General features: G+C 38.3%; 1 protein-coding gene across 2 annotated transcripts; it reads right to left on the bottom strand.

Moving 5' to 3' along the window:
* Nucleotides 1-1,678: 1,678 nt before the first annotated feature.
* LOC134631280 (ubiquitin-conjugating enzyme E2 Q2-like) lies at nucleotides 1,679-15,038 on the bottom strand. 2 transcript variants are annotated; one of them, XM_063479462.1, is made up of 13 exons: nucleotides 14,809-15,038; nucleotides 9,939-10,043; nucleotides 9,709-9,831; nucleotides 9,567-9,623; nucleotides 9,320-9,472; nucleotides 8,870-8,954; nucleotides 8,698-8,758; nucleotides 8,511-8,601; nucleotides 8,357-8,415; nucleotides 6,631-6,679; nucleotides 6,459-6,554; nucleotides 6,238-6,304; nucleotides 1,679-3,992 (listed from the first exon to the last, which is right to left on the bottom strand). In XM_063479462.1, the coding sequence occupies exons 1-13, from the start codon at nucleotides 14,965-14,967 to the stop codon at nucleotides 3,961-3,963; spliced, it is 1,137 nt and encodes a 378-aa protein (XP_063335532.1). In that variant the 5' UTR covers nucleotides 14,968-15,038; the 3' UTR covers nucleotides 1,679-3,960. The 2 variants fall into 2 exon arrangements, with proteins under 2 accessions (XP_063335532.1, XP_063335533.1); XM_063479463.1 differs by having other exon boundaries at nucleotides 9,320-9,469.
* Nucleotides 15,039-16,355: the final 1,317 nt, after the last annotated feature.

Genomic DNA, 16,355 nt, shown 5'->3' with positions numbered 1-16,355 from the left:
ATAAATATCCCAGATGCTGATCACTATGCTAGACAATCTCCCAGTTTATATTTGTTCAACCTGCCATCAGCAGCCAATCAGCAACTAAGATTAAATCAGAGAGGGAAGAGAGCAGGGTAATGAGGGTGGCAATAAAAAAAAAAAAAAAAACACAAGAGGAAGCCCATTGCTTTCTCCATATCCCTCCTGACTCATATTTCTGTAGCTTTCCTCTTTGCTAGTGCCATCGTCCCTGCTGCATGAGATGGTACTTGCAGCCTATTCAGGTTGCATATCCATACATGCTGTCACAAGAAAATTTACTGGGTCTTCCTGCACAGTCCAGCACAGAAATGGAGAAGGGCATCAACCAGGCAGCAGGACCAGCAACTGCTCCTTTGTGCGAGGAGGAACAGGAGGAGCTCTCCAAAGTGACCTGCAGCAGGCTACTCGTGTAAATGTTTTGTCAGAAACAATGAGATCTGCCAGTGAAGCGCCATGTGAGCCCTGAGCACATGTGACAGATGTGAAAGGGTCTGGACACAGCGTGGTCAAAATGACGCTACCAGCAACATCATCCAGCATGATCCTTCAAGGCATATTCTTGAAGGATACCATAAACCTCCATGTTCCAGCCAGCAGTACCAGGCTAAAACCCTCGGATCTGATGGTGGCCTCACCCATCACGTTCCCCAGGCCCATCCATGACTTTATCCAAGTCTGGGGGAAGATTCCCAGCACACCATCCACCATCACTTCACGAGTGTTCCCAGATGTTGGGAGTGCACATGCAAGTGGGGGCTGTAAACAGTAATGAGTACTAAATGAGCTGCATCAGCCTGTAATTTGAATTTTTAAACTCTGCTTTTTGTTGTGGTTTTGAATCCAGCCCTCAACAAGCTGCTGAAAGGGTTTACACTGACCGTTATATCATTTCATTCTCAGGAATTTATACTGCATCCATGCTTACCAGTAAAGATTTTCATCTTGAATATTTCATTCATTAAGAGCCAATGTATATTTTAAGTGTTTCCTTAATTTCCTGGAGGTGTAAAAAGAATTTATGGATTCCTAAACACGGCTCTAAGAGATTAAGTATTTGCCCAATTATTCCAATAAACTACAGCCTTAAAGGATATCAATCCTTTGTAATGTTTTTAAACTCACTTGAGTACAAATATTTGCTAAATAAGCAACAGAAACAAATTCCCAAAGGTTTTGTATTTATGTAGTTATTTACACCTTTGCCAAATTTTGAGTCAAATATTCAATTTGTACAATTTTAGTTATATTTAAGTATTTGGATACATTTTCCACGCTTGGCAATAAGAACAATGTAAAACCAGGGAACTCTGAAACTAAACTTTAACATCACTACTAATTATTGCACTTGAGAAAACCAGATAAAAGAGTTACCTTACTCTGAATGTGCAGGTAGATTTTACCTCATTTTAACTATTTTTCTTTTGAGTACATAAATTATTACACTACATTGTAAATATGTAACTACATAATAAAATTGTGTAAATTACTTAATAATACACATTACAACTGCCACCTAATCATCAACTTTAAATTATGGAGAAAAATATTTGATATTAAAGAGAAACAAAAGCTAAAAATATGCTACTGAATAAAATGTAAATTAAAACAATTAAAAAAACTTTACAACTCCAATGCTACACACGAATACCAGTGATAATCTTAAAATTCTTTATTCATAAACTTGATGCAAGTTTACAAATTACTGTACATGGTCAAAATTTCTTCAAATTGAAAAAGAACGAAACCCAAAATGAGCCAAGAGTGTCAGACTTGTTGGTGCCAGAAAATGAATTGAGATAAATGACACACAGTCCAGTTAGAGAAGCGCCCAATTACCATTGCATGACCGTCAAACTTGAATCATCTCAGTATCTGCTGTGACCCAAGCTTTTGTATTTTGGAGGGAGGCAGTCACACATGTGGATAAAGGGTCTGTAACAGAGGGTTTAATGTGCACCTCCTCTCTACACCTGACCACACGGGTCCCCATCATTGGTGAAAGGGTCTTGATAAAAGATAATAATAACCTCCACCCTCAGATACATCAGACCTGTTACAACAGGATGTAAGCAGTGTGCTGAGAACAAAAAAGAAATTCTGATCAGAAATTATTCACGATATGACACCTCTCTGGGGAGAAGGGGGGTGGGGGGGAAAAAAAAATAAAAAAATCAGTGAGAGCAATTACACAGACTGGTTAACATGCTCCTTGCAATCCAGCACTCGCTATGTAAATTGCTTTATTACAAAGTCATGCGACCTGTGTTTTAAAGTTCAGTTCATCAGTGGGCAAGTATGTCAAAACATTACTGAAACTGAGCATTAATTAAACCCAGAAAGTCACTCGCAGCTCAACATGGACATGTACAGATCCCCCTCCTAAGTACTGTTTGTTACCTGAGTTGCCATTCAAATGTACTTTTGCAGACAGTGTTAGCAAATAAACTGCAAAAGAGCCAACAGATTGATAGATACAACGTGTGTCCTGTAATTTGGGGAACAGCAGCACTCTGTGTGTACTACAGGATATTGCATGGTCAAAGTTCGAATGTACAGTTTTATAATCACACTACTAAATCATCCTTTTCCACAAGCAACACTGAAACACACCTGTGCTATATTGTAATGGCAGAGGAAGCCCTACAGATAATGGACATTTAGCTCCAAGTCATGTCAAGTGACAGGGCGGCAAATTTTAAATGGGTAGGGAGGGGAACGAAAAACAAAAAACAAAAACAAACAAACAAAACACTACAACAAATTTATGCGAGGATGATATGACAAATTTGCTTTAAAATTAAATTTAAAAAAAAAAACAAAAAAACAAGAACAACAAAGAAACATCCAGAAAACCTTAATTTCCTCAAAGTCCACTCCAGCAGATCTGCTGGATGAAATGACTGCAATCAAATCAAACCCAGCTTTTTAGATCAGCGGCTGAATAGGGGGCTTCTGTACAACTTGCTGTTAACTTTACACACAGAGGGCTTCACTGTCAGCATCCAACTAGTCATCAACCTCTACAGCTATTTAAAAAAAAAAAAGAAAAAAGAAAAAGAAAAGCACTTGCAGCCTTTAACATAAATAAGGCAAGAGGACCCAAGAGGGGTTAGAACTTCCAATCTTATGTATCCTCTCACTATAAGATATACAATATGGAAATTCTGATATATTTCATACCTATCGGCCTTATTCTCTAATTAACTGCAAGTTGACTTGTTCACAACACTGCAGCATTTTGTTTCTGCTTGACCCGATGTTCTTCACACATTATAAAAAGCAAGCGCAAAAAAACAAAAACAAAACAAAACAGTGAGTAGTAGGTAATCTCAAATTTAAGATAAGCTTACAAAATATGGAATCGTATCATTTTGTTGTCTAGGATACCCAAATAATAATTTTAAAAAAAAATGCCAAATAATATTTCTAGAACAATGTTTGCATTTATGTACCAGTTAATTTCCAAAAAAGAAAAAAAAGAAAAAAAAAAAGAAACGAAAGAAACAAAAGCAGTTGTGAGGAGGTTCTGCTTCTGTATCAATCTTCCTTTAAAATTCCCACTAAATGAGGGGTAATGGACTATGAAGCCCGCTTTGTCAAAGCAGCTGAAGAAAAAGCATTTCCCCAAATTTCAAGGGAGAAAAGTTTTTTTTTGTTTTTTTTTTGTTTTCAAAAGACAAATGAGCATATTTAGAAAACAGAACTAGTGATAACCTCACATAATCCTCCTCACTAAAACACTGAGGGGGAGAAGCAAAGTGAGACCGGAATAAAGTCTTTACTGGAGCGAGGTGACGGGAATACTTGTCAAATGAGCCAACGAGATGGTTTCTGTGAGAACGATGATATATTCCCAGTAAGTCAGAGAGGGAAAATATTCCAAAGAAAGCAAGACGACTCAAAGACATGTTCCCGGTGCATAGTGGTAGTAGCTCCTTATCCATCCTCTTTAGGTGGTGTGTACCAACCTGAAGGAACAGAAAGACAAACACAGTTATTTAAAGAAGCCATGTTAAAGTGGAATTCATTAACAGTGCATATTGTACACGAACACACAAAAGCCTGATATAAATGCAGTTTCAAACAACTAGAACTGTAACACAGATGTGGTGAAAGAAGAGTGCACAGTTCATCCTGCATGTGGGTCATTGATGTGACCTATTTCTGTGCACGAGCGCGTCATTTCTGTTAAATGAATTACCGTATTTCCCGGACTACAAAGCGCACCTGAATATTAGCCGCACAAGCTAAAATCAGGGGAAAATCCTGTTTTGTACATACATTAGCCACACCTGACTAAAAGCTGCAGGTGTTTCAATGTTGATTTATCATATGTAAGAGAATATGCACAAAGGGAATTGTCAGGAAAGAGATGGCTGTTTGGAGACACATCCCTTTTATTAATATTTTGAAAAACAAATTAGGGGTACATATTTGCATAACTTTTTAGGTATATGTACAAGTACTGGTAATTACAAGTACGAAACATGTACTGTGCTTCATAAATGAGTAACAAATGTAGTACATAACAATAAGCTACAGCACAGCAGAAAAATAGATTCAGCCAACCTTTTAGGCTCAGGTTCAGTGACTTAACAAGAAGAAAAGTCAGTTATTCACCACCATCTTCCTGCGCACTAAAACCACCAAAGTCCTCTTCTCCAGTGTCGGATACGAACAGGCTCAGGATGGCTACGTCATCCACTCTCAGCTTCTTTCCTTCATTGTCACTTTCAAAACCAAACAAATCCTCGTTGTCAGTGTCTGAGTCGAACACCCTCAGAAGGGCCGTGGTGGTGTCCTTTCTCCATCATGCAGCAGTCCAGCACTTCGAAATCCGTTGGTGATCGTGGATGTTTTCACACTTTTCCACGCTGTCAGAATCCACTGGTGGAGTTGAGCATAACTTGCTTTTCGCAAGTTTATCGCCGCTCGTCATCCACGCCTCCCATTGAACGCGTAGCGCTACTTTGAAGTTTGTTTTTCGCACTACTTCGTACGGCGCTATGTTGCCTGGCGGATGGACATGTGACCAACATACCACTCTTGAACCCCGATACTGTGTGTCTGATCACATGCCCTTCCGCCAAGCAACGTAGTGCCGCAAAACAGCGGAACAAACAAAACAAATCCTCTTACGATGTCACAAAAATCATGGACAATCCATAGAAAAGCCGCACCTGACTAAAAGCCGCAGGGTTCAAAGCTTGTGCAAAAAGTAGCGGCTTATAGCCCGACAATTACGGTAGTTTATTTTATAAAACTTTTAGTTTGAATACATTTGTAGTGCCTTCAAATATGAATTTTTAAAAGTTATCTAAAACCTGTAAATGTCACATGGTCCAACTGTTCGTTTAAATGAACAGAAGACCATCTCTTTAAATGGTAAAATATTTAAAATAAAATACATCTAGGTTGGTACACTTTTCATGGCAGGTGGTATGACCAATGTATGTCATATATAAAAAAAAAAAAAAAAAAAAAAAGTGATATGTTTATGCTATTGCTACCAAAAACAAAGGTCAACATTGGTGTCCAAGTAAAACCCTATTTAAACTGGTAATAGTTGTGAAAGTAAGGAGTGCAATCTCAGATCTTTCTTACCTAATCGCTTTACTTAAAATATTTTAGAGACTCAACTTTTGTCATGAACTGAATAAATTGTTTTATACAGAAATTATTTAGGCACAAAATATGATTCAGATACGTGACACAAATTTATAAAATATTCATACATAAATGCGTTCATGCATGAATACTAAGTACTACGTCACATCGATGCGCACAAATGACTGCAGTACCCAAAAAAAGGCCATTTTAAACCAAGAGAAACAGGGTGTATATGTGCTACATGCAAATGAAATGTGCACTTATAACCTATAAGGAAGTGCAGTACAAAAATGCAGTGGTATTTTACATATGTGGAAGTATGCTTAAAGCTAATGGAAATGCCATTAGTAAAAACATAATACTCAAATTGTAATTTGTGTGAAAAACAGTGGGACTAGTATGAATTTTGTTTTTAAAAATGTTAATTTTTTAACGCTTTTGCCTATAAATTTTAATTTCCCAATAAGAAAAGCTTGCTCATGTTTACATTTATATGAAAGTAGACTGTATACATGCATCAGTGTATGGGGACCGTTAGCTAAGGATCATGATGTTCCCATTGTGTGTTTATTGAGTGTCAGTAATTCATAACTCTTTCCTTACCATTCTTTTCATGAATCTGAACCAGGGATTTGTATGACTGTTGTGCTCTGGCAAGATTGTACTGGTTCTGAAAGACAAAAGGCAACATGTTAATATGCAGAAGCAGTTTGCTCTACAGGATGAACCATTTATTTTACTTGTTTTCATTACTGAAACAAAGTTCGTTTAAAAACAAAACAAACATACAAACAAACATCACACCAATTCATGAAATGTGTTACCTTATTGGCTCCAAACTGCACCCTGGCTTTTCCTTTAACCAGAGTTGCATTTATCTGCATAATGACAGATTCTATGGAATAGGCACTGCTCCAGCCCTAACAAACGCAAATGGAAATGAATCAGTTCCTGTTGTTAGTCAAAATTATTATTTTATTTATTCCATTTGCATACCTGTTTTGTGAGAAGTTCCATGCACAATGCTCCTCCCCCTAAAACATAACTGAAAAAAAAGGATTCACAAATGTGTCATTGAGCGAGAACATATTCAACTTTTTCAAAAAAATTAAAAAATAATAAAAATAATAAAAAAAGTATTTTTCTTGCTCTCCAGAATTTTCTTTTTTTAATTTGCTAAAATTATCAGAAGCCTTGAAAGTAAGTATAGTACAGTGATGTATGGCAATGGCGTGTACTTTATAATTTCTTTTAAATTAAATTTTAACTGCTTCACCTCTACTGCCATAAGCATAGATACAGTGAATCTTCACAAGTCATACCATACTTATTTACAACAGGACTTCTCTCTAGCAGAGAATCTCCTGTTCTATGATAATAGGTTATTTCTACCCTGTAACTAACACAATGCAACCTAAGCCACTGTATCTTTTTTTTTTTTTTTTTAAATCCTAAACCACTTAATTTCATGTAACATTTGCTTTATTGAACCACTTGACACACACATATAATTTTTTTTATTTTTACTTAACTCTAACCTTTAGAGTATTATATATATTATATTATCAAACTCCTTATTAAGCACCTGTAATTCAACTTTTGTTTTCAATTTTTACTTCCGACTTCCTTTGTTTTATCTTGTTTAAGTTCTGTTCTTTTGTTCAGGTTTTTACCATATTATTTTCATACCAGAAGTCTTTCATTATCCATTGATAACTCTGTCGTCACACCTTCCCCTCAGGTTAAGAGCCTTGGTGTCATCCTCGACAGCACTCTTTCCTTCACAGAACATATAAATAATATCACTCGGCCTTCCCGTTTTCATCTTCGTAATATTAACTGTCTTCGTCCTTCACTCACTCCAAACAGTACCGCCATACTTGTCAATGCTCTTGTCACATCTCGTTTAGATTTTTGTAATTCTCTATGGTCTACCTCAAATCTCTCCATAAATTGCAGTTAGTTCAAAATAAAGCTGCTCGTATTATATTCCGACTTAGATCTACTGAACATAGAACACCTGTTCTTAAACCGCTCCATTGGTTTCCAGTTCACCTCCGTGTCCATTTCAAGATCCTGCTTCTTACTTTCAAAGCGCTTCTTAACCTTGCTCCCCCATATTTATTTGATCCTTTCCATACGTACTCACCCCCTAGTACACCTTGCTCTTCTTCAGTTTCCCTTCTGTCTGTTCCACCTGCTCGCCTGACTTTCATGGGACTCAGACCCTTTAGTTATTTTGCCCAGAGACTTTACAGTTCGGAGATGTGGTGGAAGTGCATTCCAAACTCTCTCTCCACTTTTAAATCGCGTCTTAAAACCCATCTATTCAAAATTTCATACCCTTCATCATGATTCCGTCATAGTCCATTTGTACCTTGTTTAGCTTTTATACTTTATTTTTCATTTACCTTATGCTTTATGGGGTTTTTTTGGACTAATGTAAAGTGACCTTGAGCGTCTTTAAAGGTACGATAAATAAAATGTATTATTATTATTATTAGTTTTTTCTTTGTAAAATGGCTTAAACAATCTTAAGGCTGCAATACAGCAGGAATTTACATATTTGTTTAGTCTAAACAGTGGGGTGTTATTTTTTAATAACAGAAGAAACCATTTGAAGCTGTCAAGCAAATCATAAAGCATATTCTGGGCAGTAACATTCATAAGATGCATATGATGTTGTATGTAATTTGGGCTGGGAACACTACTGCACACTCACCCTCCAGAGAGCACAGGCGAGACAACCCGTACAAAAGGTGGGTCAAAGGGAAAATTATCCTGTTGTAGAGAAGAAGAAAAAAACTGCCTTAAGACAGCCCTATACTACAAAAAAAATAAATAAAGCTGTTGACAATTACTTCCATAGGACTCACTTTATAAGAGAAATTAAGCAGAATGTAATCCACTCCTTCCTTTTCTTTTAAGACCTGCAAGTCACTATGTAATGGACTATCTGGGTCTACCCTGTAACAAACAGCAACAAAAAAGGTCAAATAAAAGCATAATTTTCAAAGTTGGAAATATAAATAGAATAAAAATACACTCAGAATAAGAACTTACGTCCTTAACTTCACATGCCATTCATAAAGGCTGTCATTGACTAGTTCGACTGAATAAATACCTGTGAAATGAGTCACAAACGCACAAAGAGCTTCACTTAAAGCTTCTGAAAAAAAAAAACATTAAATACAATGCAAGCCACAAGCATTGAGTAATGGTTCCTTGTATTCACCTGTCTTGTAACTCTGTGACCTGTAGATCTCCCTGAGTTCCTTCATTAGGCGGTCTGAGGCTTGCACTGAGCCAGAGACTGCACCCTGCAACATAAAACAACAACGGTTAAACAACTGGACAAACAGGAAGCATACCAGAAGTTTTCAGATTTTGCACAATTTTCTTGGACTGCTGCATTTTTGCACTGAGTGTTGGAGGTTGCTGTTAAACTGGTAGGTTGCATGAGAATGTACAACTTCTTCCCTTTATAATTGACAGACTCAATACGAGTCTGCTCAATTATGCCGCGCCCAAAAAATAAACAAATCATAATTAAAATTATTTTCTAGTAGAAATTCATACAAAAGACTAATTATCTCATCGTGATTGTGCATTCATAATCTCCAAAAGCCAAAAATATTAACTGAGATTAAGGTTTGATTAAAAATGTGACAGATGGAAATCTTACATTCAAGTGATCTTGTCTCTGATTTTTACGGATTTTCTCCAAGATAGCCAGATTTTCTTTTTCTATCCCTTCATCTTCTGACTTTTTTCCATCCACCGGCTCCTCTTCTTTCATTTCGTAATGGTCCAGGTCTTGGTCCAGATCAATATCCTGCTGGCAGAACACATACATTTGTTCAGAAAAGAGAAAAAAAAAGCCAAAGATATTAAACAAATTGACGATCAATCAATGGATCATATTTGGATACCTCTCCCATTTCGTCTTCTTCTTCCTCTTCAGATGTCACGTCACCTGATAACCCGTGCTGTGAAAGGTTGGAAATTGAAAAACAGTGAGTAGCTAAGGTCAACGAAAGACTCTTGAGCTTTACTCTTATTTACTGAGCTTACTTTTCTGTCTTGGGTGATCGGGCCAGCTGGTAGAGGCTGGTCCAGCATTTCTACATCTGGATGTTGTGGCAGGTTGTAAAGACGACAGAGATCACAAATAAGGCGTTTCAACTGCTGTAGAAGCTGTAAGAAACATCGAGAAGATAAACTGTCAATAACAATATTAAATTACATTTTCCTAATGTAGCAAAGCATCCTATGTGGAGCAAGAGCCATATTAACCATCTTACCAATGTGCTGCCTTTCCTCACATCTTCTAAGCGCTCCAACACTTCAGCCAGACTGGGATCATCAGAGTCGACAAACCATATTGGTGGCGTTGAGGGATAGGATTCCTGCAACAGCAGCAATAAGAACACATACAAATTTAGCTGATCATGCTCAAGTGCTGATGGCTTTACAGTCAACAGAATGCACTTGAATTGTACAGAGAAAACCACTGCTTTTAAGAAACAAAAATGTCACCCTGGGTTAGAAATCTGATTAACATAAAGGGTAATAAAGTTTGTTTCAGAGTTACAAGTGACTTCAAACCAAAAGCCTTAGCCCACACAGCCACCCACTGCACAAAATTAGCCTCCTACAAGCTGAAGAGCGAAAGCAACTCGAGCACGAGAGAGAAGTGGTTAAGTGCTCCTTTGACATTTCAATTAGGTCTTAATACAGTTTTTAAAGTCATGAGTAAAAATCCAGTTTTCAACTGCTGTGCTTAGCAGCAAACATATTCAAACAAGCATTTAGACACATATGGTAGTACTATGTAAAGTTTTGGTAATGTAAAAAGACCAAGAGAAGAAAATACTGCACACAGAAGAAGAGAGAAACATGTATATATTAATAAGAGATGTTTTATTTTTGATTGGGTTTTTCAGAAAGTTAAGAAAGATGTTGAGAGAAAACATACTGCATATTTTATACAGCAATGACTGTGCAGTATTCATGTTAAAATGACTGCACTGAAGTCTGAGAAAACTTCCCTACTTTTCAACTGATTCAAGATCCCAATTTAAAAAAAAGAAAAGAAAAAGTTTTTGTCTCAATTGGTAGTTTTACTTCCGTGTCAGACTATAAAAAAAAAGGTTATGGTTTATTTTATTATTTCAGTGATTAATAAGGCAATATAATCAAATACACGATAATTAAAATTCAAGACCAATTTTTCTTCTCGTTTTAAAGGTTAATAAATCTGCTGGTTTTCCAGAGTCTGTGAGTAATCATGCTGATTAACTGAGTCAGAAACATCCCTCAATCATAATGCCTGCTTTCAAACAACAAAGACGGTGATGGCCAAAAAGCCAAACTCGTGTTTAAAATAGGATCTGACTGAGTGCCTGATACATGCATGCGCCACAGATGAAAAATATTATAGTATTTACAACCTCCAATCAAACCTGGCATAAGATCTCTCATCCACTGTGGGGAGGAGTTAAACACACGGTGCCACAAACTGTAAACTACACTGTGTAAACTGGGCATCTAATTGTAACCATGACTTGGATGCTGACGTGAATGCTCTTTACAAGTCAGAAACTGGTGAACTGGTAATTACGATGCCTTCATTATCAGCACAGTGTAGTGTTAGTGTAACTCAATAATATGTGCCTTTCAATTTCTTAGTAATCTCCATACTAGCGTTCAGCTGATAAACTGATCTTTTACACAAAATGTCATCAATTTACGAGTTCCTGCTCCTATTTTACGCCTTCGATAACTAAGTGTCATGATATTTGGGCTGTTGTTGCACATTTTCACATTTACTCTTCTGTCTAACCGTGAACTCTGACTCTCATTCAAGAAAAATGCTGTAAAGTTTATTTTATACTTGCACACAGTGGCCCCCTTTTTGAAAGCTGGAGTGTGTGGTACATAATGGGCGAGCTAGAGGGTCAGTCTCTGCAGGTATTTAAACAATTTATCAAGGACAGAGTACAATGGCAAGGAATTTTTGGAGGAAGACTGCTGAAACAAGTGGAAAATAAAAGACTTTTTGTAGCGAAGTCTGGAAAAAACACCTTTGTGTTTGTAAGACACTTCCTACTTCCTATAAATCATTGCCTGCAACTCCAGCAGTCAAGTGTACCAGTATGTGTGACTGTCTAGGATAAAGCCATCTATAATTTCATCCATCTAATTTCAAGCTTATCTAAGGTCAGGTCACAGAAGCTGTAACCCTTAACATTATATTCCAAACATCTTTTTACTCCAGTTACTCCTTGAAGACACCCACTCCATTCCAGTACCCAGGGATAAATAACGTGAGTGTTCTGGTTTTGACCAAGGGTCTCCTCCTAGTTGCCAGTGCCCAGAAAACCTCCAAAGGTAGGTGTCAAGGAGGTATTCTGGCCAGATACCAGAACCATCTCAGTTGGCTCCTTTAAAAGTGAAGCAAGAGGGACTCTACTCTGTGCTCCCACTGGATATCTGATGTTCTTACTCAGTCTATAACACTGAGCCCACCATATGATGGAAACCAATCAACCCCTTTTATTTGTGACCTTGTTCTCCCAGTCACAACCCAGAACTCATGACAACAGGAGAGGGCTGGAACTATAGACAGTACAAAAGATGGTCCAGGCATCTGAATCGGTTACGTTCACATGATGGCTCTATGTGTACATGGTAAATAATGTGCGCTTGTCTTTAAATAATACCAGCGAGAATAACAGCATCAGTGGGTGCTCTCCTATGTTTCACGAGACAGAACCTTTGGTTTATGCTTTGACCTGTCTTCCTCTCTTCATACCAACCAGTCGTGGGAGATGGCCACCCCTCCCTGAACCTGGTTCTGCTGGAGGTTTCTTCCTGTTAAAACAAACTTTTTCCTTCCCACTGTCGCCAAAACACTTTCTCATAGGAAGTCATACGATTGTTGGGTTTGTCTGTGTATGTATTATTGTAGGGTCTACCTTAAAATATACAGCCCCTTGAGGCGACTGTTGTCGTGATTTGAATTAAATGTCTCTTTGCTTTTCTAATCCTTGGATGACTTGGCTTAAATATCTTTTAAGTATCAGCCGTGCCAGTTTTTCAACTATTTTAATCAGATATTTTGTGGCTGTCTGCCAACTTAGATGCTAGCATAACACTGTGAATGTGCTGCTTACGTAGCCTTAAGCTTTATTTGTGCTCACCACATTGGTAGCCGTGCGCACCTACTGCAGATGTCATTGCAGTACATCAGACTAGAAATCTTCTCCTGATTGATGGAGGTCACCACTCAGACAAAACCTCTGCATCAATGCTTGTATAGGAGGAGGATGCAAAGGAAGCAGTTTTGTTATGTTATTTTCCTTCAAAGTCTCATCTTTCTGAAGCAAACTTAAGTGGTGAAAACTGGGCCCTAGACTGCAGTCTAAAGGGGCAATTATAATTGGTATTGTCACCCTTGCAAACAGTGGTGCCTCAAGCCATGCTTTGTCATTTAGGCTGCTTGTACATCTACATTGGTGGCAAAGCTGGTAGACATGAATGTACGGCTGTGACAACTTGTACCACCTTTTCAATGATATAGCAGTATAGGAGCTCAGAGATTCACAAATTATACAGAGGGAGATGCCTCCAGTTTTGATTTCTTCTACTCCTAAACCAGCACTAATGTGGAGGTTTCTGTCTGAGCAGAGAAGAATGCAGTTCAGGAGAAGAATGAAGCACTGGTATAAATGCTGACCAGTTTGTAGTGACATTACTGTTTGTGCACAACATGATCAATGCAGTAAACCTAATGGGCTTTGGCATAATCCTAGCTATGTAAAAATAAAAAATAATAATAATGTTTAAAAAAATAAATAAAAAAATAACCATAGATCTGATCTCTTCGTGGCAATCTGCTTCAGATCATACCCAATGATATCCAACATGACCATGTTCACAGCATGGGGCCACATTTAACTCACAGCTACCCCTCTGAACAGGAAGAATGTAATATACCTGAGTGTACTCTAGTTTTCCTTTAGCATGGCTGACTCAAAAGGACACAGACAGTGAGGTTTAATCTCAATATGGCAAGGTATTCGGAACGTTTCAACAAGCACTCACGCGTCCTCAAAATGAGCATAAGTGTAACTGTGTGTGTGCATGCTTCTGCTGAGAGGAGGAGGATGTGGTCAGGTTGTCAGGAAGATTCATCATCTGCTTACCTGAACCAAGCAAAACAAGTGCCAAGCGAAAAGAAAGAGCCTCAGTTGTTAATTGATTACACCTACCTTCATCTACATTTTGTGATGGCTGGGAATGTCTGCTTTGCGCAAGTTTGAATTTGATTTTAATCGCTAATGTATTGGAGCGGGCTGTGAAACGCGTATAAATACTAGGCCCCTGTTTCGTTTCTTTTCTTTTTTTCGGGGGGGGGGGTTGCGTTACAAAAAATATACAGTTCCGCTGACGTTAACAGCTGGTCAAAAAAAGCAATATTGTCACGTACATTTCACATGTACATTGCGTCGCTTTCGTCAGGTTTTAGTGTCGAGATAAAGAAGCTACTAACGTAACCGCTTTAATGTATGCCAGTAAGTTCGTCAGAGGGATCAGTCTACTTACTGAAAAAGGCAGAAAGGACGACCGAACAGCATTCCATTAAACCGCTTCTATTTCACGTCAATTAAAGCCATGTACGGGACCTCGACGCTATGTCCGTTTAAAAACACACGTACACAGTAAAATACTGCTTGAAAGCAGCTGGGGTGTAGTGAAAGCCCTCGTATGACTGAACTAAATTAAGTTTAAATTGAACTAGATATAGGCCATAAGTGATAAAGTTAGCCGTTGTACTACTTTCAACAGTAACGCAGTTAATTTGGCAAACAAAAACAAGCTAGCATTAATGTTAGTTTCAGTTAACAAGCTAGCAAAAGCAACCGCAGCGTCGTTACTAATCGACGTTTTATTGTATAATTTTTCAAAGTGAACATAACACTGTTCGTGTGTCGTCCGCTTTAATCCACGGGGTTACTCGGATTTTAATGGCCTGACACAGTTTATAAATTAAAGCGAACACTTTATTCGTAGTTCATTTGTAAACACGGTGCCTTCCGCGGACCGATTTGGTTTCAGTCGATAGTCAGACGCTGGGTTAGCTTGTGCGCAGAGCTGGCCTGGACTCACCGTGATGTTGCAGTGGATGATCAGCAGCTTCTCCCCTGTTACGTTGAATTGGCAACTGAGTTCATCGGGTTTCCAGTCTATTATTCTGAATCGTTCGTGGTTTGGGTCAAAGATTGACTCCAAAAACTTCAGTTCGGCCTTCAGCCCCGAAACCGACATCTTCTACTCATCTCAAACCACCAGGCCGCTGGCAGAGGGGAAGTCGGGGCGGAATGCGACCGCGCAGTCGAGTCGGCTGTACGGATCTCGCATATTAGCGTGAGAACAACAACAAAGGGCTGGAGAGTTAGCTTTATATAAACCTGTGTAGTGCACATAGACTCGTAGCGTTTTGACAGTTGTGACACCACATACGTACATAAATATATTTACATTATTTTATATTTATTTTCGCACCAGTACAGATGGAGTCATAGTTGTGACTTTTGCTTAAACGAACCATTTAACAGCATGAAAAGGTTCAGTGTTATACAAGATAATTAGTGCCCCCCATCCCCATGGTTTTTTTTTGTTTTTTGTTTTTTTTTTTTTAAAAAAAAGAGTATTTCCTATATGCTGTCAAACAAAGCAAAGAATCTTAAACACAGACAACCTAGTTTTATTTTGGATGGTTACTACTTCACACATAGAAATAAAATTATTTAGGAAAAAAACAAAACTACCAGGGTCAAAATTATTAGCTTCCCTAATGCCAACAGTCAGTTGTGTATCCTCTTTGCTGGATAACAGCTTGGAGTCATTTGTTGTAGTTTTCACCAAGTCTCTCAAGCAAATCTTGAGCAATCAATTCTTTTTTGGCAAATCTCTCCAGCTCCTTCAGATGTGATGGTCTTCTGTCTGGCAGGGACTCTGGTCTTCAGTTCACCCCACAGATTTTCAATGGGATACAATTCAGGGCTTTGTGTGGGCCAGTCAGCAACATTCACTTTGGTCTTCTGTACGTTCTTTTTGGTCTTCACCAGGAGCGACCTATGCTTTGGGTTGTTGTTGTGTTGGAAGGTAAAGTGATGACGCAGACACAATTTTCCTGTTTGAGTTTTTTTTTTAATAAAAATCTTCACACACCATTCTTTCTTAATTATTGCTTCTGCTTTGATAAGATTTCCAGTTCTTGATGCACTGAAGTCTCCCCACAGCATAACACTCCCACCACCGTGTTTACCGTGGGGATGATGTTCTTTGGGTTGTAGGCCTCTCACTTTATTCTGTAAACATAAGCAACATCTCTGTGGCCAAAGAGCTCTAGTTTTAGGCACACTGCCAGTATAGTCTTTCTCCAGGTTGTCCTGGGAAAATACTCCAGTCTAGCATGAAGGTGTCTTTTTTGCAAAAGCAGAGTTTTTCTTGGTCTGAAACCTTGGGGTCCATTCCTGTGCAGTGATTTAGCTATTTTCTTCTTTAAAACTACAATTGTCTTCCTTCTCATATCCCAACTAGTGGCAGCAGATGGCTGCCCCTCCCTGAGCCTGGTTCTGCTGGAGGTTTCTTCCTGTTAAAAGGGAGTTTTTCCTTCCCACTATCGCCAAAGTGCTTGCTCAAAGGGGATC

This window comes from Pelmatolapia mariae, linkage group LG7, assembly GCF_036321145.2.
Source record: "Pelmatolapia mariae isolate MD_Pm_ZW linkage group LG7, Pm_UMD_F_2, whole genome shotgun sequence".
Taxonomy (NCBI): domain Eukaryota; kingdom Metazoa; phylum Chordata; class Actinopteri; order Cichliformes; family Cichlidae; genus Pelmatolapia; species Pelmatolapia mariae.
Note: the sequence above shows the minus strand (reverse complement) of the source record. Positions and strands in the feature narration are given on the sequence as shown.

Excerpts from the sequence above, each read along its gene's own strand:
- LOC134631280 (XM_063479462.1), bottom strand. The coding sequence starts at position 14,967 with ATGTCGGTTTCGGGGCTGAAGGCCGAACTGAAGTTTTTGGAGTCAATC. Across the intron at positions 10,044-14,808 it reads TCATCCACTGCAACATCACG|GAATCCTATCCCTCAACGCC; the intron begins GTGAGTCCAGGC and ends CTGCTGTTGCAG. Across the intron at positions 8,416-8,510 it reads TGCTTAATTTCTCTTATAAA|GATAATTTTCCCTTTGACCC; the intron begins GTGAGTCCTATG and ends TCTCTACAACAG.